The sequence below is a fragment of the Strix aluco genome, chromosome 5 (genome assembly GCF_031877795.1).
Source record: "Strix aluco isolate bStrAlu1 chromosome 5, bStrAlu1.hap1, whole genome shotgun sequence".
Taxonomy (NCBI): domain Eukaryota; kingdom Metazoa; phylum Chordata; class Aves; order Strigiformes; family Strigidae; genus Strix; species Strix aluco.
The window spans coordinates 22,377,299-22,404,581 of record NC_133935.1 but is presented as its reverse complement, the minus strand read 5'-3'; the positions used below and the strand labels follow the sequence as shown (position 1 = coordinate 22,404,581).

At 40.2% G+C, this 27,283-nt stretch overlaps 1 protein-coding gene across 6 annotated transcripts in view; it reads right to left on the bottom strand.

Annotated features, from left to right (window-relative positions):
* Positions 1–11,129: 11,129 nt before the first annotated feature.
* The window catches only part of PDE3A (phosphodiesterase 3A), a 278,256-nt gene continuing 262,102 nt past the window's right edge, over positions 11,130–27,283 (bottom strand). For all 6 annotated transcript variants that reach the window (XM_074826343.1, XM_074826347.1, XM_074826344.1 and 3 more), the window contains 2 exons: positions 24,502–24,742; positions 11,130–21,004 (listed from right to left, as the gene is read on the bottom strand). In XM_074826343.1, the coding sequence (XP_074682444.1) occupies positions 20,757–21,004; positions 24,502–24,742 (489 nt within the window). In that variant the 3' untranslated portion in view covers positions 11,130–20,756. The remainder of the gene's footprint in view (positions 21,005–24,501; positions 24,743–27,283) is intronic.

Sequence of the window (27,283 nt, the reverse complement as noted above, 5' to 3'; positions counted from 1 at the left end):
CCAACCGATGCTTGACAGCAGCATACAAATTCATGCCACACTGAGTTGGTACAATTCTCTCATGGACAGCAGAGCTTAAACAAAACTTACACTCAGCAGTATAAAAAAATTATTACAGTATTAAAATTATTAACATTTATGATCTGTCTCTGGATGTCAGATGGAAGTGTGCTAGGAAGGACTGATAGTCATACAAGTTTTACAGGCTTTAATGTATCCCCAAGTGTTCCTATGGCATGGCTTTAAGGAGGTCAGTAGTTTTCAGGCCTGGAGCAACCTGCAACCATATATCTTAGAGCATCTGTTCAGTTGCCCTGACAATGCCTCTGAGGAAAACACTTAATACAGAGAGCAGAGCAGTGTGCCCTGTGGTACCACAGCCTGCTGCAATATTAGCTTTAATCTTTCCTTTTTTGTGCAACCAGCATAAATATGAGTGTTTCACTCTAATCACAGACTTGACTTATGCCACTCAAATACTTTTTGGCACCACTGGTATTATACTGGGAGTATTTGTAATACACTGCCAACTGGATTGGGAGGTCAGAGACAGCTCTGGTTTTATCTAAGCAGATACCTGGCTGGTGGTCTCTTACTGACTCAGGTATAGTGACAACCTTAGGTTTTTGCTGTATCTTGGATACCATACTTCTCCAGTGCCATGAAACATGAAGACAGATAGCCCATGTAAGATCTTCTTTCCCACATGTGGCAGGAATACCAGCAAAACATAATCATAGAATCATAGAAGTGTTTAGGTTGGAAAAGACCTTTAAGATCATCAAGTCCAACCTAACACTGCCAAGTCCACCACTAAACCGTGTCCTTACATAAGTGCCACATCCACATGTCTTTTAAGTATCTCCAGGGATGGCGACTCAACCACTTCCCCGGGCAGCCTGTTCCAATGCTAGACAACCCTTTTAGTGAAGAAATTTTTCCTAATATCCAATCTAAACTTCCCCTGGTGCAACTTGAAGCCATTTCCTCTTGTCCTGTCGCTTGTTACTTGGGAGAAGAGACAGACACCCACTTCGATACAACCTCCTTTCAGGTAGTTGTAGAGAGCAATAAAGTCTCCCCTGAGTCTTCAGGCTAAACAACCCCACTTCCCTCAGTTGCTCCTCATAACACTTGTGTTCTAGACCCTTCATCATCTTTGTTGCTCTTCTTTGGACACGGTCCAGCACCTCAGTGTCTGTCTTGTAGTGAGGGGCCCAAAACTGACCACAGTATTTGAGGCATTGCCTCACCAGTACTGAGTCCAGGAGGATGATCACTCCCTTATTCCTGCTGGCCACACTATTTCTGATACAAGTCAGGATGCTATTGGTGTTCTTGGCCACCTGGACACACTGCTGGCTCATATTCAGTCAGCTGTTGACCAACAGTCCCAGGTCCTTTTCCACTGGGCAGTTTTCCAGCCACTCTTCTCCAAGGCTGTAACGGTGCATGGGGTTGTTGTGACCCAAGTGCAGGACCCAGCAGTGAACCTTGTTGAACCTGATACAAGTTGTCAGCCCATTGTTCCAGCCTGTCCTGAACCCTCTGTAGAGCTTTTCTACCCTCAGGCAGATCAACAATCCTGCCCAACTTGATATCATCTGCAAACTTACTGAGGGTGCACTCGATCCCCTTGTCCAGATCATTGATAAATATATTAAACAGAACTGGCTGCAATACTGAGCCCTGGGGAACACCACTTGTGACTGGCCACCTCCATTTTTAAATTGGATGTGGGGGTTAAATGGAATTTAACTCCATTCATCACAACTCTTTGGGCCCAACCATCCAGCCAGTTTTTAACCCAGTGAAGAGTACACCCATCCAAGCCATGAGCAACCAGTTTCTCCAGGAGAATGCTGTGGGAAATGGTGTCAAAGGCTTTACTAAAGTCTAGGTAGACAACATCCACAGCCTTTCCCTTATCCACCAAGTGTTTTGCCTTGTCATAGAAGGAGATCAAGTTAGTCAAGCAGGACCTGCCTTTCATAAACCCATGCTGACTGATCACCTGGTTGTCCTGTATGTGCCACGTGATGGCACTGAAGATGATCTGCTCCATAACCTTCCCCAGCACTGATTTCAGACTGACAGGCCTGTAGTTCCCCAGATCCTCCTTCTGGCCCTTCTTGTAGATGGGTACCACATTTCCTAACTTCCAGTCAACTGGGACCTCCCTGGTTAGTCAGGACTGCTGATAAATGATTGAAAGTGGTTTGGTGAGCACTTCTGCCAGCTCTGTCAGTACCCTTGGGTGGATCCCATCTGGTGCCATAGACTTGTGTGTGTCTAAGTGGTGTAGCAGATCACTAACCATTTCCCCTTGGATTATGGGGGCTTCATTCTGCTCCCTGTCCATGTCTTCCAGCTCAGGGGGCTGGGTACCCCAAGAACAACTGTTCTAGTAAAGCCTGAGGCAAAGAAGGCATTAAGTATTTCAGCCTTTTCCTCATCCTTTGTTACTATGTTTCCCCCCACATCCAATAAAGGATGGAGATCCTCCTCAACCCCCCCTTTTTTTAATTGTCTTTTACAGCAGTAGACAGATTAAATTCTAGTTGGGCTTTGGCCCTTCTAATTTTCTCTGTGTGTAACCTCATGAGGTCCTTATAGTTCTCCTGAGTACCTGCCCCTTCTTCCAAAGGTCATAAACGCTCCTTTTTTTCCTGAGTTCCAGCCAAAGCTCTCTGTTCAGACAGGCTGGTCTTCTTCCTCACCAGCTTGTCTTCTGTCACTTGGGGACAGCCTGCTCCTACACCTTTAAGATTTTCTTCTTGAAGAATATCCAGCCTTCTTAGACTCCTTTGCCCTTCAGGATTGTCTCCCAAGGGACTTTGTCAACCAGGCCCCTAAACAGGCCAAATTCCACCCTCCAGAAGTTCAAGGTAGCAGTTCTTTTAATGTCCCTTCTTAATTCTCCAAGAATTGAAAACTCTAATTTTATGATCGCTATGCCCAAGACGGCCTCCAACCATGATATCACCCACAAGTCCTTCTCTGTTCACAAACAACAGGTCCAGTGGGGCACCTTCCCTAGTTGGGTCCCTCACCAACTGTGTCAGGAAATTATCCTCTACATGCTCCAGGAACCTGCTAGACTGTCTCCTCTCTGCTGTATTGTATTTCCAGCAGACGTCAGGTAAGTTGAAGTCCCCCATGAGAACAAGGACTAACAATTGTGAGACTTCTCCCAGCTGCTTATGAAGTATTTTGCCTGCCTTTTCATCCTGATTGGGTGGTCTATAACAGACTCCCACCACGATATCTGCCTTGTTGGCCTTTCCCCTGATTCTTACCCATAAACACTCAACCCTATCATCACCATTATTGAGCTCTAGACAATCAAAATGCTCCCTAACATACAAGGCTACCCCACTGCCCCTCCTTCCTTGCCTATTCCTTCTGAAAATTTTATAGCCATCCATTGCAGCACTCCAGTTGTGCCTCATCACACTTATGACACCTGAGTAAGTCCAGGTAGGTGACACTCTGTCTGAAGGAAAGCTGTTGGCCATGCTCACACCTTCTCCTCGCCTGTCACTGGGGCCCACAGCTAGGTCTCCGACCACTTCTTGTGTTCCTGGCTTCAGCTAGCTGGGGCGTGGGAGCCTTCTCTGGTGGCTCTGTTTTTTATCCCACCAAAAGTATGCCTGATAACTCACCTGTGACACAGTTTGGGTGGCAGTGGTGCTCACCCTCCTAAGGGCTGGCATGTGGGGCTGTACCTGATGGTCAGGTCCGAGGATGAGCCTGTCCCTGAGCATGCATATGACAGGCTGAGACACCGCCAGGTAGTTTCCAAAGCGCCCCTCCACTCATTCAAACTCCAGGCAATGAAAAAATGTCCTTCCCCCCACCCTGGAAACTCCTCCGCTTTGCAGTAAGCCTCCTTAGACATGCCTTTATTCTGTGTCAGCCTGCAGACATAAGAGCTGCACTTGCTAGAATAGGTGGACAAAGGAGACTGGTACAGAGACTGTTTACCCATGAACCCAGTTTAAGGACATCCTCTCTGAAAGGAGACTCAACAAAGAAAAGAAGAAAAGCCAAATCTTACCTGACAGCAGAGAGCCCCAGAGATGGTGCCTACCAGTTTTTGTAGGTAAGCTCCCTCTATCGCATTCACATACATGCATGCATGGGCACTGGTCCCAGCTTAGAAGTGGAAGAAATTGGAGGTGAAAACCTGTCTAGAGATGGTACATCTTATACTGGAGGTAGAGAAAGGAAAAAGCATAAGGGTGGGGGAACCTGTTTTGTCTCTTGTTTTGCCTGAGCACTTGGTATTCATCTCCCTCTCATCCTCCTCCCCCACCTCCTCACTTTTTCCTTCCTTTCTCCCCTCCTATCAACTCCTGGACACTGGGCATACAGGAAGCAAAGACTCAGGGTTCCCTAGCTGGAAATCCTGAAGAGCATCTAAACCCTCCTGAGGCTATTTTTCTTTGTAAGTTGCTGTAAGTTTGATGGGGCACGTGACAAAGCTTTGTGGAGGGGAAAAAGAAATCCTGATCTTCTTAATTGCTCATTCTCAGGAAACGAGAGACTTAAAGGAGGAATGTACCAGAAAAAAAAAAAAAAAAAAAAAAAAAGGTGAGCCTGCATGGGAGAAGATAGGATGTAGGGTGAACAGGTGATTCACAAAGCTTTCCCATTCAGACTCTGGTCCTTCCTGGTATGCCCAGTACTCCCTGCTCCCCAAAAGCCTCAGCGCAAAATCTCCATCAACATGATGTAAAACCAGAATGAAAAGACCCATTATAGGAGAAGACAGAATTGCATGGAAGAGTCAGTCAAGTTCTTTGCCACAGTGAAAGGAAAATTTTGCAAACTTCATTACCACCCTGTGTTTTTCCTGTCACAAGGTCATGGCTACTGAAGCAGTATTTATTTGCAAGTTTGTGTAAAGGTGGTTAATGTGACTAGTTCCCAGCGTAGCTACTTGAGCTGAGAGAATCTATAAATCATGTGTTTTCTGCTAACCTGTGAGCTTTAATTATACAAACAGAGAAGGTAGTAAAACTATAAATTCTTCCTTTTCCCCTTGCTCTCTTCCACCCTCTGCAGTAGGGTATGTTCCCATGGCAGCTAAAACCTCACTGACACTCAAAACAGTGCTGTGACAAGCACAGCACCTTGGAACAGCCTTCTACTTTCCTAGATTTAATACAAATTGTTATCCGTTCCTTCATTATACCTCCATTTTGGGTTCTTAATGTGGCTGGAATTTTATTAGACTGCACATAATTCACATTTTATACTTTAATGTGTTTTATATCCTTACTTGGTGGGTTTGGAAACTTGGAAATCTTTTTCCCTTTTTCCCTTTTCTAAGAGATATCAGGATGCCTAATAATCCACAGGAATTAGTGATTAGGAGAATTAGTGATTATGAGTTTTTCAGCCTTTTTCAGAGAATGGCTCCCAGCCTGTTTCCTTCAATTATTAGGAAAACTGAGTTTACACAATATGGGATCTGTACTAGTTTTGTCTGACTTTTAATCTTCATTGCTGACCTTGTCTCCTTTTTTGATTTCTGACACAGACTCCAGTTACTCTGTCAATGGTAGCCTTCACCACACTGTCGCTTAAAATAGGTGAGGATCATGTTCAGAATCATAAATTCTTTATATAAATCCCTTTCACATAATTCTCCAAGGCCCCATTATGCTACAAATCATATTGATGAACACCAGGGCATGTTCCTCTACCCTTACAGAAAAATACATAAAGAATGGTTTTATGCAGTTTAAGATGAAGCAATGCTTTGAAGAATGAGACCCGCAAGATTTAGTGCAATCTTCTCATCTTTCCTGGATTTTCAGTTCATTGTAAAACCCCAGCATCAGCTTTCTATCACAGTTGGTCTTTTACTGGAATTTCTTTATAGAGCCTTCGCTGACTTATTTATAGGTGTAGATGATATCTTAACTGGAACTTTAACAAAACCACCCTGGGGGAGGCATTTTCCATTATGGAAAGTTTTCTTACACCTTCCAGAAGAGTATCACCATTCCTTTATGAGTTAATTATAGCAGTTCCTCAGAAATATTTGTATTTATGTCCTCTACAATACTTTTCCAGATGCTCAGAGTAAATGAATACAAGATCCTCACTCAAACTCAGTGAGTTCATCTGGTAGAGAAGAAAGTCTCATCCAGGTAGGAATTTATTAGTCTCCCAGGCCATGGATCTTGCATGGAAAGGCAATGCAGTACCTCACCTGCTACAATTTACTAACAAGAGCTGAGACAGGGGAAACAAATCAGTACCAAATCCAATACAGGACATGATGCCTCTTGTGTGTCACTTTTCACTGATTCCCACAGCAAAACACTTCCCAAGCACAACAACACAAAACTCATTGGAAGCTTGCTAGACAATCAATCAGACAAGAAAGATTTTGCTTTCCCATAGTCCTAAAAGAAATTGCTTACTTATATATACTTAATCTATAATTGAAACAAAGCCCTTAAAGCAGCTACAGGACAAAGAACCAGACTAAAGCTTGTTCTGTGAGCTCTGTTTCTATTTTCTTTGCATTCCTACTTTGTATTAGTTACAGGAAATTAGAAGCCAGACCACCTTCATTTCTAAAGCATAGGGCAAATTTAATTACATTTACAAACCCTAGTCTAGCCATAGTGAATAGCTGTGACAAGTGTAATCTTGATTCATAGATATATCAATACACTAACAACACAGCAGGTTTGTGGGTCAGTCTTTAAACCATACAACAGATCTCTGAGGCATAGATCCAGGGAACTGGCTGCTTCTTCTACAAGCACATTTCATGAGCAAATGCTAACCTTGTAAATTCTCAGCCCCCTACTGCCCAGAGTGTTCAGAAGCATGAAATTTTTTCCTCTGTAAAAGACATTTTTTTAAAACATATTCCAATGGACTTATTTAAATCATAAGGGCTTGCTTGTAAAGATAAACTTTACACTGAAATCTGAATACACACATAACAGCTGCAAAGAGACATTTATTTTTATCTGATAGAAGGAAAATACCGACTTTTTTAAAAAAGAGAAACAAAATGTATAAATGGGATTTTGATATACCACATCACCTTAAAATCTGAATTTACATGGTTTCTATGGTCTGACAGAGAACACATACCCCAAGCCTTAATACTGTGTTGCAAAGCAAAGCTGCATAGAAACTCTCAGTAGAATGAGTCCTCAGCTACTCAGATTGACACTTGGTCAAATGCTCCTTTAGTATTTTATTTATGCTAGTACTTGAATACTCCATCCCTGAGTTGTTCTGCTCTGCCTGGAACGACTCAAGGAGAGCCAGTCATGGCAACAACTGGTTGTGGCCCAGAGTTCTCCTACTGCAATGGTCTCCTAAACACCCAGAGAGCTCAGCGCAGGAGCTAAGGTGCAGCAGACAAGACCAAGAGAGCTGGCTAAATAGTAAGTAATATTTACATTTGAAGGGGAGGAATTGAACTGTTCATGTTTGTTAAAGGTCACGAAGGAAGTTTGTGCAGAGTTCAGGGAAAACTCAAAACAGATCCAGGACTCTTGAATCCTTGTCCAGAGAGCAGGAAGCTCAAGGTATCACACCACTGTTGAGACTGGAAATACAGCTGCTGGAATAAAGGCAATGTAGAAAACATGAGGGCTTGGCAAGCAGCTGTTTCTTTCAAAGAAATACCTCCAAGTACTTAAATTTTAGTACAATTTATCTTTTACAATTTATAAAAATTTATTTCTTCTAGCTGTGATTTTTAGGTAAATGTGTAGTTTGAAGTCAATGACAAACAGATACAGTGAAGACATTTACAGTTAACTAATAAAGCAATCCAGTTTCACTGCCTATATAATTTTAATTGCTTTAGCTATGCTACTCTATTGCTATGGATTCATTATTTCTTGACATTAATTTTCCTCTTCTTTTTGATGCCAGTCCTAAGAACATAGTTGGTAAGAACATAAATGAGTAGGAAACCCACTGTCAGAACAAACCTTGCACACCCATTCCACATCAAAGAACCCAAGACAAATAATACACTTCAGCTGTTAGAAGCACTCAGGGACTGCCATGAAAATTTCAGGCTGGCAGTACATCCTTGCCCAACTAAGGACTTCCACATCTAGCCTGAAAGAACAGTTTTCTTACCAAAGAACAGCAAAACCAATAGAAAACAGTTCTATTTATTTTTTGGACCCAGCTAATTTGTTATTAGGTTATCCATAGGCCCTTCTGAGAAGCCTCAATACCCTGATGTGCTTGTCAAATTATTCCTGACATTCAGATTTTCAGTTCCTTTCATGAGATCTCAGGAAGAATAATTTTCAAAAATAGCAGTTGCCGTAAATGCATTTACTGCACCCTGACCATAGAACAATACCACCTTTTCTATATATGTTTTCCTTGCTAGGTGCCTGATGTAACATATACGAGCATGCTCAATGGCCATAGATTGCCTTGAAAGCACTTACAGAAGGTCACCAAACAGGTAAAAGAGCTAGGAAGTTTTCGTTCCTGAATGATTAGTAAAAAAAAAGAGAATTACGGACCCAGAGAGGTTTTAACTAGAATTTTCAAGAGAAGAGAAGTAACATGTGTACTTATAGCACCACACTTTGCAAAGATCCCAGTGGGCCCTGGGAAACCCAGCTCTGAGGAGGTATAACAAGAAGGATGAATGACAGATCCAGTGACACGACATATCTCTGCAGTGCCCGAAGCACTGGTACCCACTGGAGCTTTGGAGAGAACTTTAATTTAGAAGAACCTAATAAAAGAAACTGGAATTTGTACAGCCACTGGGGATTAATACCATTAATCTTAATAAAATCCCATAGCACTTACTGTAATGGAGATAAGTTCTTTGAAGTAGGTTAAACCCAAAGATTTTGGCTAGAAATGTGGAAAGAGAAGGTGCAAAGAATTTAACAGAAGAGTTTATTATACAAAAGGTGTTGAATTTGTAGAGTGTGATGCCTTTGGCAAGCACAGTAATAAACAATTGCCATGTGCAAAGGATTGTGAAGGGAAGTAATGTACCAGCAACAACAAAAGTCACTGTAAATGAAGCCATCATGCAGATCAAACAGGAACCTTCTGCTTTGCATTTCCTGGCTGCAGACAAGCAGATGTTGTAGCAACCTTTTATCTCTGTCAGACTTCCAAACCATCACAACCATGTCTATCCCATGTTATTTAGTGATTGAAACTAGCAGCCTGGATTGGGTGTGACACAAGCCATCAAAACCTTAGGTAAAACTTTAAACTTGCACGTTTTCTCTCATAGTTCATAAACTAATGCAATTTAGTATCACCCCTTGGCTGTGAAGCTGTTCAGCAAAGTACCTGGCTCTGAGAGTTTCCATTTCAGCATGCCAGGTTTTTGGGATCCCAGTGTGGAGTGGTTAAAAACCTCCCTCAGACTGTGTGAGATGGCTACCCCAGAGCTGCAGACCCCATCTGTCAGGGTAGCACCTGGAAGTTTCGCATCTGACTGTCAAAGTTGTTTGCTGTTCTACCCCTATCTGAATCACTGACAATATTCAGGGAGCCTGTGGTGGCATGAGGGCTAATGTAAATTTCCACAGGATTTTGGTGAGATAATTGAAGAAACATTAAAGAAAGCATTGCTAAACAGAGTGCCAAGAGTTCTCTAAGATTTCTAATTTTAGTGAAACATTTTAAGTAGTTTTAGGTAAGTGGATTTGCTTGGGCAAATTTGAACACCTGGAAAACACAATATTTAATTGAGCTGCTACTGACTGTGCGTCATGGCCTCCTTTATGTTTTAGCAGAACCCCAGGAGAGGCATGCTCATGTGTGGTCTCATTAGCAGATTGACTGCTTCTCTGTGTTTCACCGCTCATCTCTTCCCATGGGAACCTCTTGCTGTTTGAAGGGCTCCAGAGAGAGTTTGGTGATTTTCAAAGACAAGTGCATTCTTTACCTTGGTAACCCCTACTCTTTGTGACGAGTAGTATTGAAGGAAAAGAGTTTTTCTTTGCTACTCCACTTGCTTCTCTGTGGGCAGCTGTGAATCTCTGGGTCAGATAATTCCATGCTATGGAGTTATTAAGTGTTTGGGACAGACCAACTGCAGACTTATAAGAAGCTCCCTTAGAATAGGTATAACCATATTTTACTTTTGTACTGGCAATGATCCCAACTAGTATCTTCTCAATCACTGCCTGGTGCAAATTTCCTTACATTTTTGCCATTTATAATTTAAGCCAGAGGACAAATAAACTGGTGGGACGTCAAAACTGACAGCTAGATATACAGCTGATTCTTTTCCATATTTTGAAATCTGTTCATTTTATGTTAAAGAGGTTTTGAAAACACAGTTGATCCAGATAATTTGTATGCAGCCATTTCAAATGAGTTGGCTGAAGAGCTCTCCAGATCTTTGATGAAAGTAAGTAATAAAACTTAAAAAATGGGAAAAATTTTTGACAGCTGTAAGATACTTTTTTGAAATTATAAACAGTGAGCAAAAAAAATAGCTAGATGTCAATCCTAGCCCACATAATGGACTAGCAAAATCTTTCACTGAAGAATGACAGTATACTTACCAATATAATTGCAAGAAAATTGATTTCACTTACTGATGTCCTACTTTAACAGATTACTTCTGTGACACTGTTAAGGTAACACATTTCATTTTCTCTGGAAGCATTAGTCACTCTGCATTACTATGGCTGAATAGTGCCATATAATATAGACATATTACATATGACATTACATATAGACAATCAGTATGGTCCATACTAATTGGATTGAAAAATACATAGATGACGGATGTTGAAATATTGGTCATTGTTAAAGGATGTTTATAAGGAGGCCTTCCACAGATTGGTTGACTCACATAGTATTTAACATGGGATTTATTAGTGATCTGAAATAAAGTGCAAAATTCTACTGGTAAAAGTTGTGGGTAATCAGATAACAATAAACGTGAGCATGGGTCACTAACACATGCCAAGCAGGGCTGGCAGATAAAATGGTAATTCAATATATACCTGCTTTACTGGATTTCAGTCAGAGTTTGAAGAGTCTACAGGTCATTTGTAGTCTGGGGCTTAAACTGAAAGCTAGGCTCCGAAAGCAAGTTTGTTCAATAAAGGAAAAAGAAACACAGCAAACAGGATACCACAGAATTATATTTATGTTGTACATTTGTCTTCACATTGCAACATCCACATTGTTCATTTTGTGACAAGTATTTCTAATAATTTTGAATACATATTTACTGTATAATACATTTTACCAAGAGGCACTTCCAGTAATTCTGGCAAAAAGGAGCTTCATTATAGTGTCTAACTTACAAAACAGTAAAAATAAATAATGTTTATCTAAAAGATTTTTTTCCTGTACAGAATCTATTTTGTACAAAACATTTATCAACCATTAACTAAATCACTTAACAAATACTTGTGAAGAGAATATATTAAGTATTGCTACATGTATCAAGTGCAAGATACTAGTGAAAGAAAAAGAATTATTCTGTTTATGAAAATCACCTAAAAATACAAGGCCTTGTTCCTGAAGTGTTTAGAAAGGAGAAGCTTGGTTACAACAATATTGACAATATATAAATATAAATTAACGTATGAAGTACTTAGTGAAAAGAACACTGTGTTAAAAACTGGTGTGTACAAATCCTAACAAGATGGCACTTTTCCGCATTGCCACTTTGGCTGGCAGTTATTTTTTAAAATATTGCTTCAAAAGAATTATAAAGGTACACAAACCCCTTTTCAAATACAGCCATATAAAATTACATCCCCCCCCTTTCTCTCACCTTTTGAAGTGAAAAAAAGCAAGGAGGGATTAATTTTGAAGCTCATGGGTGATTTGTGGAAACTTGCTACTAGAGCTGAGTCTGAATGAGCATCATAAAATAATTCTGTCTAAGGTGCAGTGCCCCAAGGTCCCAGGCCAGGAGTCAAATCTCATAGGATAGGATGTAAGGTGGCCAAATTCCTCAGTGTTTTCTGAAGTAAAAAACTCTGGTTGGCCTTTTGTGAATTTGAAAATACAAAACTTGTATGATTTGGCCCCATGATCTGGTGGGGAGTCAAGTGCTTCAATTATATCGACAGACCCAAAACTTTCATTCAGAAAGGGTTTTGACCTTGCTGGATTAATTTATTGATTACTTTCACCAAAATGGGATTTTTTTTTTTTTAAAATCATATCTTTTATGTGATATACATACTTGCATATTGTTACCCAGATGGCCAAACTGTGCTGGAAAACAATTATTTTTGAAAGGTACTACTTCCACAACCGGAGGCAAAGATTACAAAATGTGTTTCTACTGGAAAATGTCCTAGATGTTCTTATATCAAAAGCACTAAAAAGAAGAAAAACTGCCACCCGTCAGTGAAAATGTTAATCTGTTAAACAAACATAACCTACCGTATGAATCACATCTTTTTAAAAAGTGAACTTAAATTACTTTTCATCATGCAAACATCTCATGTAGATTACTCAAGAAAAGATGACTTAACTTTAGAAAAGTAATGACCAAATGTATGCTGACATGGTTGAAATATTAAAAATATCATCAACACCACATAGCAGTTATTAACATTGTCTTTGAGCTTTTAGGATACCAGCTGCAGTACTGTATTAAGGTTTATAAACACCTAAAAATTAAAATTTTGCATTCAAATACAGATTGTCATCATGTGTCAGAATCAGGCAGGAATTCTGAAAAGGAAAGATAGCTTTAGCAGATAATGGGCTTTCTACCTAAAGTAGTAGGTATGCACATGGCAAACCCATTTTCTCTCTGATCAGATTACAGACCTTTTTTTTTTTTTTTTTTCATTTTTATGAAAGCAGGGGGACAAAATAACTAGGGTCAGGGGAGGAAAAAACCCAACAAGACCCAAAACCTTCAATCTCCTTTAAACAAATATTTAAAAGCAAAGGGCAATCGCTAATTCACATTAATTGTTTGTAAGTGTTCACTGTGGTAAAGGAAGACAGCATTGAAAACCAGAGCATCTAAGCCCACTGCCTTGGGGGCTATTGCTGTGAGCAAACCAGGCGAGGTGGGTATAGGGTTGCATTACATTACTTTAAGGTATTTCTCCAGCTACTTTGACAACAGCCCTCTGAAATTTGACATTTGTTCTTTATGTCCCACCAGTTCCTCCCCCTGTGCCCTGCCGTGCTGCCCAGGACCCCACGCCATTTGCAGGCCAAGGGTGCAAGACCAGCTCCCTCCGTGAGCCCAAGGAAAAGCAATTTAACACATGCCTGCCTCACCAGGGCCACAGCACATGCTGTGCTTTGCTTATTTGATCTGATTTCTATGGTTTTTGAATCAGGACAAGAGGATTCAGTCATAAAGGGATACATGGTCTGTGGCTGTGGCAAAGTCCTTTATACCTGCTCTTATGCTTCCACATAGACACGAAAACAAATATTTGGGTTTTCCCATCGAATTCACTGCTGGGATACACCACTTCCCACACCTGCAGATTTCAGTGGAGCTCCTTGGTGCACACAGACTTCATATGCCATGACAGCAGAACAAGTCTCATCTGTTGTCCCATTTCCACACCTCGGACATACCACAAGCACGGCTTTGGAAGTAAGAAACAACGGGCATGGACTAGCCAGCTGAAAAGCTCAATTGAAATAAATATTATGATTTTTTTTTCCTCCTCTAGCACCAATAAAAGTTGTCTTATATGAGGGAGAATTAAACTCCTTCAGTCAAAAATTCTTCCTGGTTTACTATATCCCTCAGCTTGACAGACCATGGTCAAGTACAGTTGGTTTTACCTGAACTCATTATCTTCCAAAAAAATTAGTTTTACACATGCAAGTAGTCAGGGAAATTTTTGAATACACTTCAAGTGACATTGGCAAGCTTTCAAACTGCACATGCTTATTGTTGTTGCAGTTTTATCAAAGAAGTACTGTTAACTAGCTCGAGCTTTTGCTCCCTTTTGTCATTGTGTAAATAGACTCTCCAGAAGTAGACATGCACTCTTCTGCCTGAAGGCCCCTGAGGAGCTTCTATCATCCTAAGAATTCAGGTGGGTGCCCATGCAGGTGACATCTGCATCCTACTGAGGAGGCATGATGTATTTTTCATCAAGAGAACACCCGCCTGCCAGGACAATCCCACTAATGGCCTCTGAATAAATCATAATTAGGATGTAAATGGAGGATAACTCTTGTGCTGCTCCCTCCAACACTGGGATTCAATAACTACCATAGCAGGGCCTAAAACCGTGCTTTGATTTACCTTCAGAGCAATGTTGTTTTGCTAAAATGAAAGTGATGAAATCCAAGGAAAGATTTATCATACTAAATTGCTCTCAAAAGTACCGGTGCTATTTTGCTCTAATTCAAAGTTTGCCTCCATTAATCAGTATTTTTTGCTAGCTCTTCCAATGATTGCTTAAGACAGCTGCCACCTAATTTCAATTACTCCTCCATCTGTTCAAAAACATAACATGTATTTTCTTCGGGAGGCCAAGACACTCTTTATTTGTTGATTCACCTAAAAATATGAAAAAAAAAGATTCCCTCACCCTAGTTAATGGGAACAATTATCTTCTCTTTAATGTTGCCACCATTTTGACTAAAGCTGCACCATCAAACAGTAATTAAACGCCCAGAAACTACATGGTTACTTAATTCCAGTGAGATTACATTTGATTTTGAAAGAAAAGGAAAATTGAGTGTCTTGCATAACGTCTGTTTCATACTGGACTACAATCTCCTTTTCTCTTTCCTATGAATTGCCAGTTTGACTTTCTCCCTGTATGTCTACAACCCCATCAACTCAAGGACTAATTACATCAGCGCTGTGCTGCCAGCTGAGGAATACCCAAATTCTCAGGCCAACGTCCAGGCCCGAGACTGAAAAGCGCAAGCAACCCTCCGCGCCTGCCTCCCAGCTGTGGTGCCTGCAGCAGACCTGGGAGAGGCATGGTGTCTGCTCTGGGCATGTGCCTTGATCTAATCTTCTGCCCATGAGGCCATAGGACACCCAAGAAATTCTCATACTCATCCTTAAATTGAAACCTTTCTTCCTTACACACATCATGCTGAAACATCTCAACTATAACAGTACTTGCAAAAATAATAGCAAATATTATATGTGTTTATGAATTACAGGTTTTCCAACAGTCAAAAACTTATTTCAGAGAAAAAAAAGCCGCAGACTATCATTGCTGCCCTCCCAACCTACTGAACACTATGTCTATCAGATGGCTCAGCTCTAGAATGAACCACAGAACATCTACGTTGTCTCTCCTACACTTGAATCAGCTGATGCATCTCCCTGGGGTATTTGCTGGTCAGGCGCCTGGTGCCTTCTCTGGATGGCAGCCCTGGGCACAGCTGGGCTTGCTGGGCTCGTGCTGACTGGCACATCTGGCTGTGCCTATGGAAAGTTAGTGAGAGGGTGGATTCAAACCTGCAACCATCTTCATCAGCAGCAAAGCCCTCACCATCACCGGATCACACCACGCAGACCAAGCAGGATGTGCCAGATAATTAATGAGACTTTGCACAAGTATTCATTAACACCTGGGACCAACCAAAAACCTTTTGCTGCATTATACTTTGGGGCAAAATTTTCAAAAGTGTCTAAGGGTCATTTTGAAAACTGTCAAAATTCTCTAAGATCCCAAGTCCCACTAAAAGCTGGTCAGGCTCAGGCTGCCGAGTACCCAAACTGACCGCTACCCCACACCTACTCAGCTCACAGTGGGCACGGCACTGTGTCCATATGTGCCCAAACTGGGGCACAGGCTGGGCAGACCTCATGGTACCACTGACACTGTGGCAAGATACTTGGCTTCTCCACACTGCATTCTACTTTCTGGGGCATTTCTGAAGGAAGATGGGGCCAGAATTTCAGAAAATTTTTTGTATCTAAAAAGCAGGCAGAGATTTAGGAGAACTTTCTAAAGAAAATAAATTAATGTCCGGCATGGAAAATATAAAAAGGGAGTTGGGTACAGAATATGCATAGATGCCAAATGGTAGTTTTAGAAGCATCCTTCTGAACATTTACAGACTTAACTTCCTTCCAAATTCAGACCATCAGGATCTTAACAGTAGTACACTAAGGGTAAAAGTCCCAAATGCATCCATGTGAAAGGTTCTGAGCAATTGCAATCTTGGATTCTAACTTGATGATGATGCAGAGAGATGTTCACATGAACAACCATCCTTGCATGGTTAACAAATGAATTCTCAAATTCCATCTGCCCTGAGAACCATTTACTGCCAGCATGTGACCATCATTTGCTATGAGAGCCAGCACCCTGCACAAGGTGACAGGGGAGGCCATTGGTGACACACAGCCATTTCCCCAGCTTTCTGTAGAGGATTTCACTCACAGAGGAAGTGAGTTCAAAATACTGCCAAGAGCACAGTAGAATCCCTTTTTCCTAGCAGATTCTTGCAACTCACTTCTGACATATGGCTTGCAACATTGCATCAAACGCCATCTTTCTATTGGAGGAGGCAGATGATTTTCAGCGATGCCCTGTACATTAGCTCAAAACAAATCAAGAAACACCAGGTTCCCTCAAGAATTAGAGTATAAATAGTAAACTATGGCCCTTTGAACATGGTGGAAATTATCACTTCTAGACACATGTATTTTTGGGTTCTTGGAAACTAAAGTCTCGGACTCCTCCTAAAAGAAAAGGTAATAAAATAGTTTGGGGCTTTCACACTCTCTACTTCCCTGTGTTCCTTCTGCAATACAAGCATAATGAGAGAAGGTATATTCCATGGTAAACAGCATGTGACTATCAAGCAAACTGGGAATATGGAGACAAAAGGGTTTATATGTGATTGCTATGCGATGGATAGAGTGCTTTTCTCACTACACTGGGAGCTGTAAGCGCTGCAAAAAGGCCCCTATTTAAGGGAACAGCAAACTTCTAGTCTAGAAGGGAACAGGATCTGTCACCAAGTGTAATTACAGTGGAGAAAACAAAATATCCAACTGGAAAAAATAGTCCAATCTTTCTCTTCTTGTTTTTAAAGAACTGAAAACTAAAATACATAATTTTTTGTTACTGCAAAACACTGTTTAAATGGGGCTTGCTTTCTCTAGTATTGAAAAAACCTCTTTGCATACTGTATATACCAGAAACCCATATCAACACTGTAAACATCCCACCTGAAATCTGAGAACTTTGCTGATAGAAAACAATTATTTTTCTTTTCTTTTTTTCCCAAAAATATTGCACAGGCTGTGGTTTATTTGGGGTTTGCAACACCAAAGGACTGCACAAAGTGGAAAAACATCAAATTTTAGCCCCAAAAAGGTCGCTGCAACTGCAGGTCAAAAGTTTTGCCTCCTTTGGACTAGAAATATTATAAAACTCCCCTAAAAATTACCTGCTTCATTATCTACTGAAAATCCACAAAGCAAAGAAATGGTATTCACATGTTTGATATAAAATCTCTCTTCTGTGTTATACTTAAGCCAACCTGGCAAATTTCCTGATCATTGCCTGCCAGAAATGCACTGCAAAGCTTGAAAATCAGATTCATAAGGAGTGGACACCTGCAGAAAGGGGATTTTATTAGTAACTATTTGGAGTGCAAAAAAAAAGTCACCTCTTACCAAGTTAATCACTCCCAGCTTCTTCACTGGTATTCCTTCCAGTTTGGATAAAATCAACAATCATTCTGATTTTAAGCCTGTTAGCAATTCCTTCACTGTAAAAGACCTGAGTTAATCAACTAAACCCACAAACAGGCTTGTGTAGCAACACAGGAACAATCTGTGACAGCTGCACTGGCAATACAGACAGAAATCTTAACAAATTAGAAGCTGACATTGATTTTATCTAATGGCAACTAAAAATGATGACTAGGAAGAATATAACAATCCCATTTAAGCACATTTTTAGCATAATTTTTCTTAGTTCAACCCTGTGTATGCCTGCTTAGAGGAGTATGTGGAACTCCACTTGCAGGATTTCGCCTCATTCTTGAATGCCTCTTTGTAATTTTACCAACAGGACATCCACTAACACTTTCTGCAATAACTTCTTTTTTTCTTCTTCTAGCAAAGGCAACATAAAAATCAAGAAAAAAACCCCAGTCCCAGTGATCATTCACTGAAAATGGAGAAAAAAGTGCTTGAAGATGTGACATTTAAAGCATCTCTGTAAGTTTAATTTTAAAGGACAGAATGAGGCATATTAAACTCTTCTCATACTATAAATTATGCATACTACTTGTACAAGAAAACCCCAAACAAAATGGTTAATCAAAGTGACTGAAGAGGCGTAAAAACAGTGCAAGCTGGAATTGGTGGAGACTTGCTGAGATCTTGGAGACATCTTCCTTTCTTTTGAATGAATTCTGCTATATCCTTTCGCTTTAAAATAACAGCGCAATTTGGATTTCTGTTTTTCTGATTTCATTGAAAACAGTTACTAAATATTTCTGCTGCTAAGAGCATTCAGAGCCTTGCTCTAGAGTCACTCTGTCAAAAGGCAAACGCCTTCTCTACTGGTAAGAGTAGGATGGGACAATATCAGGCAAATGCAACCTGTAAGAAACCAAATTCCTGTTTTCCAGCAGAAGCTCACTCTAACGGAAATGCAAAGCAAAAAGAAACTCTGAAGTGATAACACACATGCTGATTGGCTTTGACAAAGAATGTTTTCCAGCATTTTTGGGAGGTATCAATAGGATCATGAAACGTGGTGAAAGCGTAATAATAGCAAAAAGTGATGGACGCAATGTCGGAAATTTAATATAGAAAGGACTTCTACAAAATCTTCCTTTCACAAGCATTCTTACTCACACAAGCAAACCTCTTCTTGGCAAGCGGCTGCAGGATCAAAATATAAAAAGCATATGTAGTCAAAATGATTTTTGAGAGATATATATATAATTCTTTTTGTGGGAACAAAACTCTAAATTGTGTGGTACTGGTTGGTGCTGCCAGTCCCAGAGAACATGAATATTTTAAAGCCTCGATCCTGTAGACCACTGGCTTCCCAGAAGGGTCTATACAAATTACTCAAGACTTTATTTAAGTTTGGAAATGGCTACACTGTATAAAAATGTTTTTGTATTTATTTTTTAAAAAATTACCTTTACAAAAAACCTTTTCTCTTTTTTTCTTTTTCTTTCTTTTCTTAAAGATATCATTATCTACAGGAACCCATAAAATTTTTCCCATATTTACATCTAGATAACTAATCATTGACAAATATAATATCGTGAAATAAAATATTGAAAGTGAATATCCAACCTTTTAAATAGACATTTGGCTCACAGCATAAACAACAGAGAAAACAAATAAACAGAACAACAACAACAAAAAAGATCTGCTCTTCTTACAGGCCTGATCTTTTCCTTTCTCTTAAAAAAAAAAAAAGAAAAAAGAAGAAAAGTATATTGGTGGGATCCAACATGCTGCTTCTAAGCAGAATGCCAGCAACTAACTGCTTCCATCCAGCACCTCACACTGAAAAACCAAGTTCTCTGAAGCTCATGTGAGTGGTTCTTGAGACATATGAGTGCCCAGCCAATGCAGGACTGGCACGTGTTCCCCACACTGCTCCTAACGCATCATTTGCCTTTTATTCTTCGGAAGGGCATGGCCCCCACACTCCCCTTTTGCTCTCCAGAGACGTAGTTTAGCTTTGTTCTTAAATGATATATTTGGCCACTGATGCACAAAGGTGTAAGGTTAGGGTAGGAAGATGACAGCGTGCCTCTAGTTTCTGCGAATGTACACACATTTGCTCTCTGCTCTCTCCTGCCCAAACACACACACTGCCCCACGGAGCCATTCACCCACTCAGAAGTGTACAGAGGGCCAGGTCCTCTCAAGGGGAACAGACCAGCGCGCCACACAGTCCCTTGTAAACCCCTTTGGAAAATAAAGTTCCTGGCACATCCCTTTCGCCAGCAGTCTGGGAAGTGCCGAGGAGGAGGAGGAAGAGGAGGAGGTGGAGGAGCCTGCACAGCCGGGTGGGGCCAGGCCAGCAGCCCGGGCTACCGCGGCCCCTGCTGAAAGGCTGCTGCTGCCTGCAGCCAGAGTGCAAACTGGGACCTGGGACTGGGAGCGCTACGGGGATCGCAAAGCTCCTCAAAATGGTCTCCGCTTCCCTTGTGGGCACAAATTCTCCAAAATTCAGGCCTTCTGTTTGTTGTTGTGTATTGGGCCATGTGCTACAGACAGTGTAATAAGAACTCAAACTATGCTATATTACTTTACATCCACTTACACTTGCAAACACCCCCCCTCACGCACACATGTATGTTGGCAGGATATATCAGCATTCGTATAAAGCTTTGGAACTTTTATCCCTCAGCATTAAGAGCAAAAGCTACTTAACTGGTACCTTACTGTTAACTGCAAATGTGCTTTAGAAGCAGCATTTCCTTAGATAACTTTCTTCTGTAAATATCACAGTGACCATAATATATCATTAAATGTATTTTGCTGAAGTGCGCAGCCAATAACCCTGGCTATATATATATATATATCTATATTTATATAATTCCACCCACTCTCAAATCTCTTTAAAGAAAGTCTGTAAAAGCCGGTGTTGCAGTGTGAAAGCTTCCTTGAGCATAGGAGTTTAAACAATGTACCTCACCATAAAAAGGAAAGAGAAACAAATTAAACATCTGTAGGCGCATTATCCCATACTTCTACAGTGTTGTGTCTAAATGCTGTGCTGGCTTGAGAAAGAGTCTGTGCACAAGTCAAACTGTCTTAAATACTGCTGTAAATATTGTCATTGGTTTGGTTCTACAGTTGTGTTCTCCTCTTCATCCCTCTTGGGCTTTCCTTTCTCCTCCTCCTCTTCCCTGATGGCCTGGATTTGTTCTGAAGATTGGTGCAGTGTGGATTGCTCCACGCCTTGCTTCTCTGTCCCGGCTAACCTCTCCTCGTCCTCAATTACTTTCTTCCACATTTTATGGTTCTGAAGCAGGTGCTGAGTGATCTGACAGTAGATTTTCCTCCTCTTGAACTTCTTCTTTCCTGTAAAATACCATGTGACATTAACATACTGTTTTCTGTGAGAGAGGGAGTAAAAGGGGCTTGAAAGTGTGGGAAGCAGACAGGGTGTACTACGACAGACAGAAACTGCACCAACAGATTTTTAAAACCACAAACTTAAACATAATATTCAGAAAGCTATACCTCTCCAGACCTCCAGGAAAGCAAACTGGTTTCCTGCACAGTTTGAGGCCCAGCTTCTTCCTATCATAGGTCACATGCTGTCCCTGACTGTGCAGTTCACAGGGACATCTACTGCTTAAATGATTATGCATAAAACATGTTGATGAGCTGTTTCTGCTCATTTTTTTGTATCAAATACTTCAAGACTCTGATCAACCTACTCCATAACACACATTAAATTCTATGCCTCACCCCCATTGGATCCCTGCTGATTGCCCTAGAAAAAAAAAATCCTGATTTTGTTTTCTCTACATTTTACCTCTGATCTGATCTGTAGAAGGATAATGAATGAGCAAGCATTAGTAATCAAAGGAGGAAACCCTTCTTCCTATGTTCCCTTTTCAAAGTCAGAGATTTACCACTCCACCATCACAGTGGAGATGACCTTAAAGCCTTTGCACAACATTGCTTTGACAATGGAGTTTGATCACTGAAGAAGCAGTCATATAGCCAAATACGATCAGGGGACTTGCTTCTCTTTGGTTTTGAAGCATCAGTCCCCTGCTCTTAACCTATAAAATGGTTTTGCCACTGGTAGTTCTCATGGTTTCTGACACAGCTGCACTACAAGTGTTTTGTTGTCTGAAGTGTTTTTTTCTGCATCAGTACAGTCTGTCCAACAGATTGTCAACTCCTTAAGAGTACAAAGCTTGAAAATTTTCCCTGGTCATTAACAGTGGCCATAGCAGTCACAGAACTGAAATAATAACTCCTCCAAAGACAACTGCTGATTTATTTGTAAAGAAGGTGACGTAGAGGAATGTTTTGTACCAAATAAATTTGCGTGGATTAGTATTTGCAGGTTGCCTAAAGTATGTCTGTGTCAGGATCCAAAACGTTTAGCCCTTCAAGCTTTTGAACTGGAAACAAAGAACTTTTCACTGAACACAGACCAAATCCAACTCAATCCTTCATTAGAAAGCCCTTGGTTCCCTGTAGGAAACCTTCAGGTTTAGCTCTAATAAGAAGCCTCTACCCTGCCAATGCTGCAGCAGGACATTCTCTCCTGGGTTTCCCAGGTGACCCTGCATCTCACTGCTCTCTGCAGACACCAGTGAGCACTTGCTATGGTGTTAAAATTTGTCTGAATCACTAAAGACTGAGCCTGTTTAATTCCTATACTTGCATCAGAATTTGGAGGGAATTACATGCTCCTGTATAATAACAAAAATGATTTTAACCTACATTAAGGTTTTATAACTCTTAAATTTATCTTAACTGCTATAGTGAATTATCAGGACCTATGTGAAGTGTTTTCTGCTGCAATTATATTTCTACCTGCTTAAAAGGCATTTTCATCAAGAAAAAGATCTTCACCAACATCTAACAACTCTTAGTATCTATGCATCTGACATCTCAACCTTTTATTTCGTTTCAGTGAGAAAGTTTAGAACATCCAAAATTTTGTTGATCACAGGTATAAATTTCTAACAACCTGTAAAAGATCCCTGTATTGACACAAAAGATGCTGTAGATTCCTGATTCAGATCCACACAGTCACAGAGAATTTAGGGTACGAGAAGAAAGCAGTTTGCAACATGTTGGCATGATTGAGAAGATGAGCACCCCACATTTGGTAAGAAGGAAGTACAAAGAATTTGTTTGGATATTTTGAAACTTCTGAAACATTCATTTTTAAGGTTCTGAAAAAGATCAAGAGCCTAAAAGCACCAGGTTGGATAGTGAAGTACTGTCATGGAGTAGAATGTGAAAAAGAAAACAGAAGACAAGTAAAAAAAGGTCTGTTTTCAATGTAACAGGGGTTAATAATGATCTGTGTTTTTCACAGCATTGTTGGACTTGACTAGCAGTGATACAGAAGATATGTGAATACAGAAATGAGGTGAAAGGAAACTCAGGATTTCAAGGTAAGGTTAGACACTACAATGGATAAATGAGAACATACTTCATCTTACTTTTTAATACAGCAATATCAGTTTCAGGCTTCGGCGTCTATGTTGGTTACCAGTCACATACACTTTTCCCCATGGTAGGCAATTCCATAAATGCCAGTTTGCCACAGAAACGTATGGCTCTGCCTGCTATTACAGAGCTGATAGATCATAAACCTGTGTGTGCTGTATTACTTAATGTTTGCTGTTCTTAACAACATTTTTTATGCATGTGAACCTGCTAAACTTAAAATATGCACAAGTATGTGTGTGAACAACCGCAGTGATTTCTTAAATACAAACCTTACACCCCTGGATCTTATTAGAGATAAAAGGTCAATTCTACACATCAGGAGACATATAGATTTTAGGTTCACATCCTTATGTGACTAATTGTAATCATCACATCTTTATGCTTCTCAGCTTCTCCAACAGAAGAGAGGGATGATACTCAGTAGGACATGAAAGTGTGTGGGACAGAAAAAGTGAGGCTGTTAAGAGAAGAAGCTGTGTATCAGTATTTCATTATTGCACTTAAGGGTGGTGCTTTCTAGAGGATTAGATATAGGGGAGGGAGAGAAAGATGACCTGGAGGAAGGAAATAAAAGAACAGTAGTCGGAAATCCAGAGGGAGGAGGAACATGAAAGAGAGGAAAACGTAATGCCTGCAGCATTAAACTGGCCTATAGTTGAAGTCTTTTCTCTTAAAAAAAGAGTTCCTGAGATCTCCTTTCAAGGCTCAACGTTTTCCTCTCAGTATGACAAACGTCAGCACTGTTGCCCTTCTGGAGAAGAGGCAAGAGACTACCAGATTTAGTTACTGATTAGCCAGAAGGGCCAAGTGACACAGCTGCACACAACACAGCAATGCTCGGTGCCGATTCTCTCCCCACTCTTCTTCACCCATTAAAGTGATCTGCATTAAAGTACTTCCATTGCTAAAGACTCTTTTACTGCATCAGCATCTCAGAGCCTCATTCTATTATTCCTGTACATCATACTAACTCATGGAAATGATGACTGCTTTCCTCGAAAAATCTTCTCACAACCATCCCTTCTTCAACTGAAATTGCTACAGTCTACTAACATCAGTGCTGAAATAGTCTAAAAAGCCCTCATGCACAGATGGATGATCCACCACTAGATATCTCAACTGAAGGTAGAAATGAGTAGTAGATATGAACAGCAATGCGCATCAGTCCTGAAACCATGGAGCGTCTCTATTACCTACATAACTGGCTACATGCCAGCTTCACCAAGGACAGCACTGAATCACTGTAACTCTGGAGAGGCCCATGTTGAACCTGACCAGCTCACAGCCTCTATGCTTTTACAATATGGCTGCTTAGTTTTTGGTCACAATATGGAACTTGGTCTGTTGCAAAATATGTGTGAACAACTTACTGGATTCAGCATTTTCACAAGTTTCCATTTCTGCTGCTTCTTCCTCTTCCTGCTCATCAGTGTCTCCTGATTCATCACTATCTTCTATCCATTTTCCCGGCATCAGCCCCGCTGAGTCATAGGAGTTACATAGTGGTCCCACAATGTGAGTGATGAAAGATTCCTGGAGGTGTGCCAGCTGAGGAGCAGAGCGATCCATGAAAGGACTGATTGGCAAGCCCAGGCTAGCCTCTTCATCACCCTGGAGATGAAAAATAGCCGTAATTTCTCTGAAGTAAATGAAACAAAACCATGTCACAAAAAGGAGTAATGCACATAGAAACAATTAAAATGAATGAATGAAAAATAATTCAGCTCTAATGCCACTTTCACAGCACGCCAGCACATTACTACAGTGCCATCACATCAAATGGTTAGTCGAAGTTACAGCTGTTTTCTTGTAAGAAGACCCACTATCAATAATGTGAATTTAACAAGGATGTTAGTTGATGGACTGTGCAAAATGATGCCCACTTCCCTTTGTCCTGTACTTCACACTGAGTGTGAAAATTTGAATATTCTTGTTTTCTATCTTTCTTCACATTATTTTCAAAAAATGCCTTCTGATTTTGTGATTGTTAGCTCACAACAAGCTTGTAGTCAGCCACCTGTTTGCAGGGAACAAGGCTGAACTTCTACAGGCAAGGGCTACCTCATTGAACTAGTTTTCTTATTAATTTTGTCCTTACTATACATAACATGAAGAAGTCCTCTTGGATTTGGGTCATAAGTACTTGTTTCCTGGGACTATTAGAATGATCTCTATGAAAGCAGGAGTTACTCAGAAGCAGTACATCTTTCCCATAAAGCTTTTTGCTAGCTTTTCTTGGGGAGAGAGGGTAGAGGAGAGGTATAGGAAGCCTTTTTTCTCACTCCTCTCATGATGTAAAAGAAAGTAAAACTCTTGCAGAACCAAGTCTGATATACTCATTCATCCCTATCACAGCAAAGCTTCTGGTGATATCAATGAGTTTTCAGCTGAGTAGACATGTCAAGACTGGATGCCACCTCCACAAGAAAAAAAATCTAATCCCCTTAATCAAGCCTGATATGCAAATTCATGTTTTAATACAATACAGAGATCTATACTTGAGAATATGGATTAGAATTTGGAGAGGTATTTTCAGTTTCCATTACCCTACAGATTGCCCGAATTTACCTCCTTGTAACCTAAATTTTCCACAAGTCATGGATAATGTATCTGGTCAACACCCTGTTGATATCTGGGAAGGCCAAAGAATGGGAGTTACACTTTGAAGCATGTATGACAAATGTCTCATTTCCCTGTGTTTTGTTTCATTATTTTTATAATAACCTACCCCAAAATGTTATGTTCAGTCTTTAAATGCAAAATATTAGTGTTAACAAAACACTGAAACGTGCCATCAATTCTTGAAATAGCAAGCAATTAAGAAGAGGTGGCAGCTCACTCTTCTTTACAGTAACACATCTGAGATTTCCTGGTTTTGAGCTGTCAGTAGTAGGAAGAAACCTGACTGTTGAAATGTTTACAAGTTCTTTTTTCATGTTCTGTTGAAACATGATTTATTATATAAAACATGCTGCAGTGCGTTTTTTCATCCTTTTTAATATGCCTAACTTGTCTTCAAATAAGTACCCTGACCATGTGGAGGGAAGAAAAGGAGACATACTGCAACAATATGACACAGGATTTTCAATGTTTCTATGTAACACATTTTTAATAAGGAGCTTTTATTTATACAGGAGTTAAATTCATCAAAGGAATTAGTGTTTATTAAAGGAAATTCAAGAAAGATATTTTCACAGCATAGGTTGAATCTACATGTGTATGCTTTTTGATAACAATTGTAGGGAAATTCAAACTTCCCATAAAAATCTCCTATTTAGAAATGAGAAAATGAAGACTTTTCCCTTCTCAGAAAAAACCTGATGATCAAAAGCATAGTGAAGATGGCTTGATACACCTCTCATAGCATATTACATTAAAGAAAATAAAATTTTAACCTAGGTTAAATAAATTGAGACTAGCTTATCCTCCTTAATGTCAAAAGTAAGTCCTAGGAAGAAAGCGTTCTCTGTTTTCAATTCCATCAATATCCTATCAGCATGGCAACTCATGCCATGAAAAAAAACCAAAACAGGAAACCCCCGGGATGTATTGGTTTCTCAACACACTGAATACACACCCTCTATTAAAATAAAAAAACAAACCCAAAAAACCCTAATATCTTACTGACTACCTGATCTCTTGGAATTTGCAAGCCAAGAGTTCAAATACATTTACCCACAATCCCCATGCCAAAAGGAATGCTATTAACAAAGATAATACATTTGTTATTCCGAATTAAATTTTGCAGAGGATAAATCTCAAATGTATTTTTTTGTTAATTACAGCATTATAGGAAAGATAACCTTCAACAGTCCTTTAGAGCAGCTTCCAAGAGCATGAAAACATCGGTAGCACACCTTTCTGACTGATGGAAAATAAAGGAGATTCCTACTGTGGAACAGATAACACAGCATCCTTCCACACGTGTTCCTCCCAGGCTTGATTCAGAGCTCAGTATCTAGCACTTTGACAGTATTAACGCACTGGAGCACTTACTGCCCTCTGACATTAGTTATGTTGAATGAAAGGAGAGCATATCATGTATCTGATTAACAGATTTTGTCTGCGTGCAACAGTCACCCACATAAGCTATGATCATCACCAGAATTCAGTGAAGTATAATTTGTTGGGTGAGTCGTAATGAAAATAGAC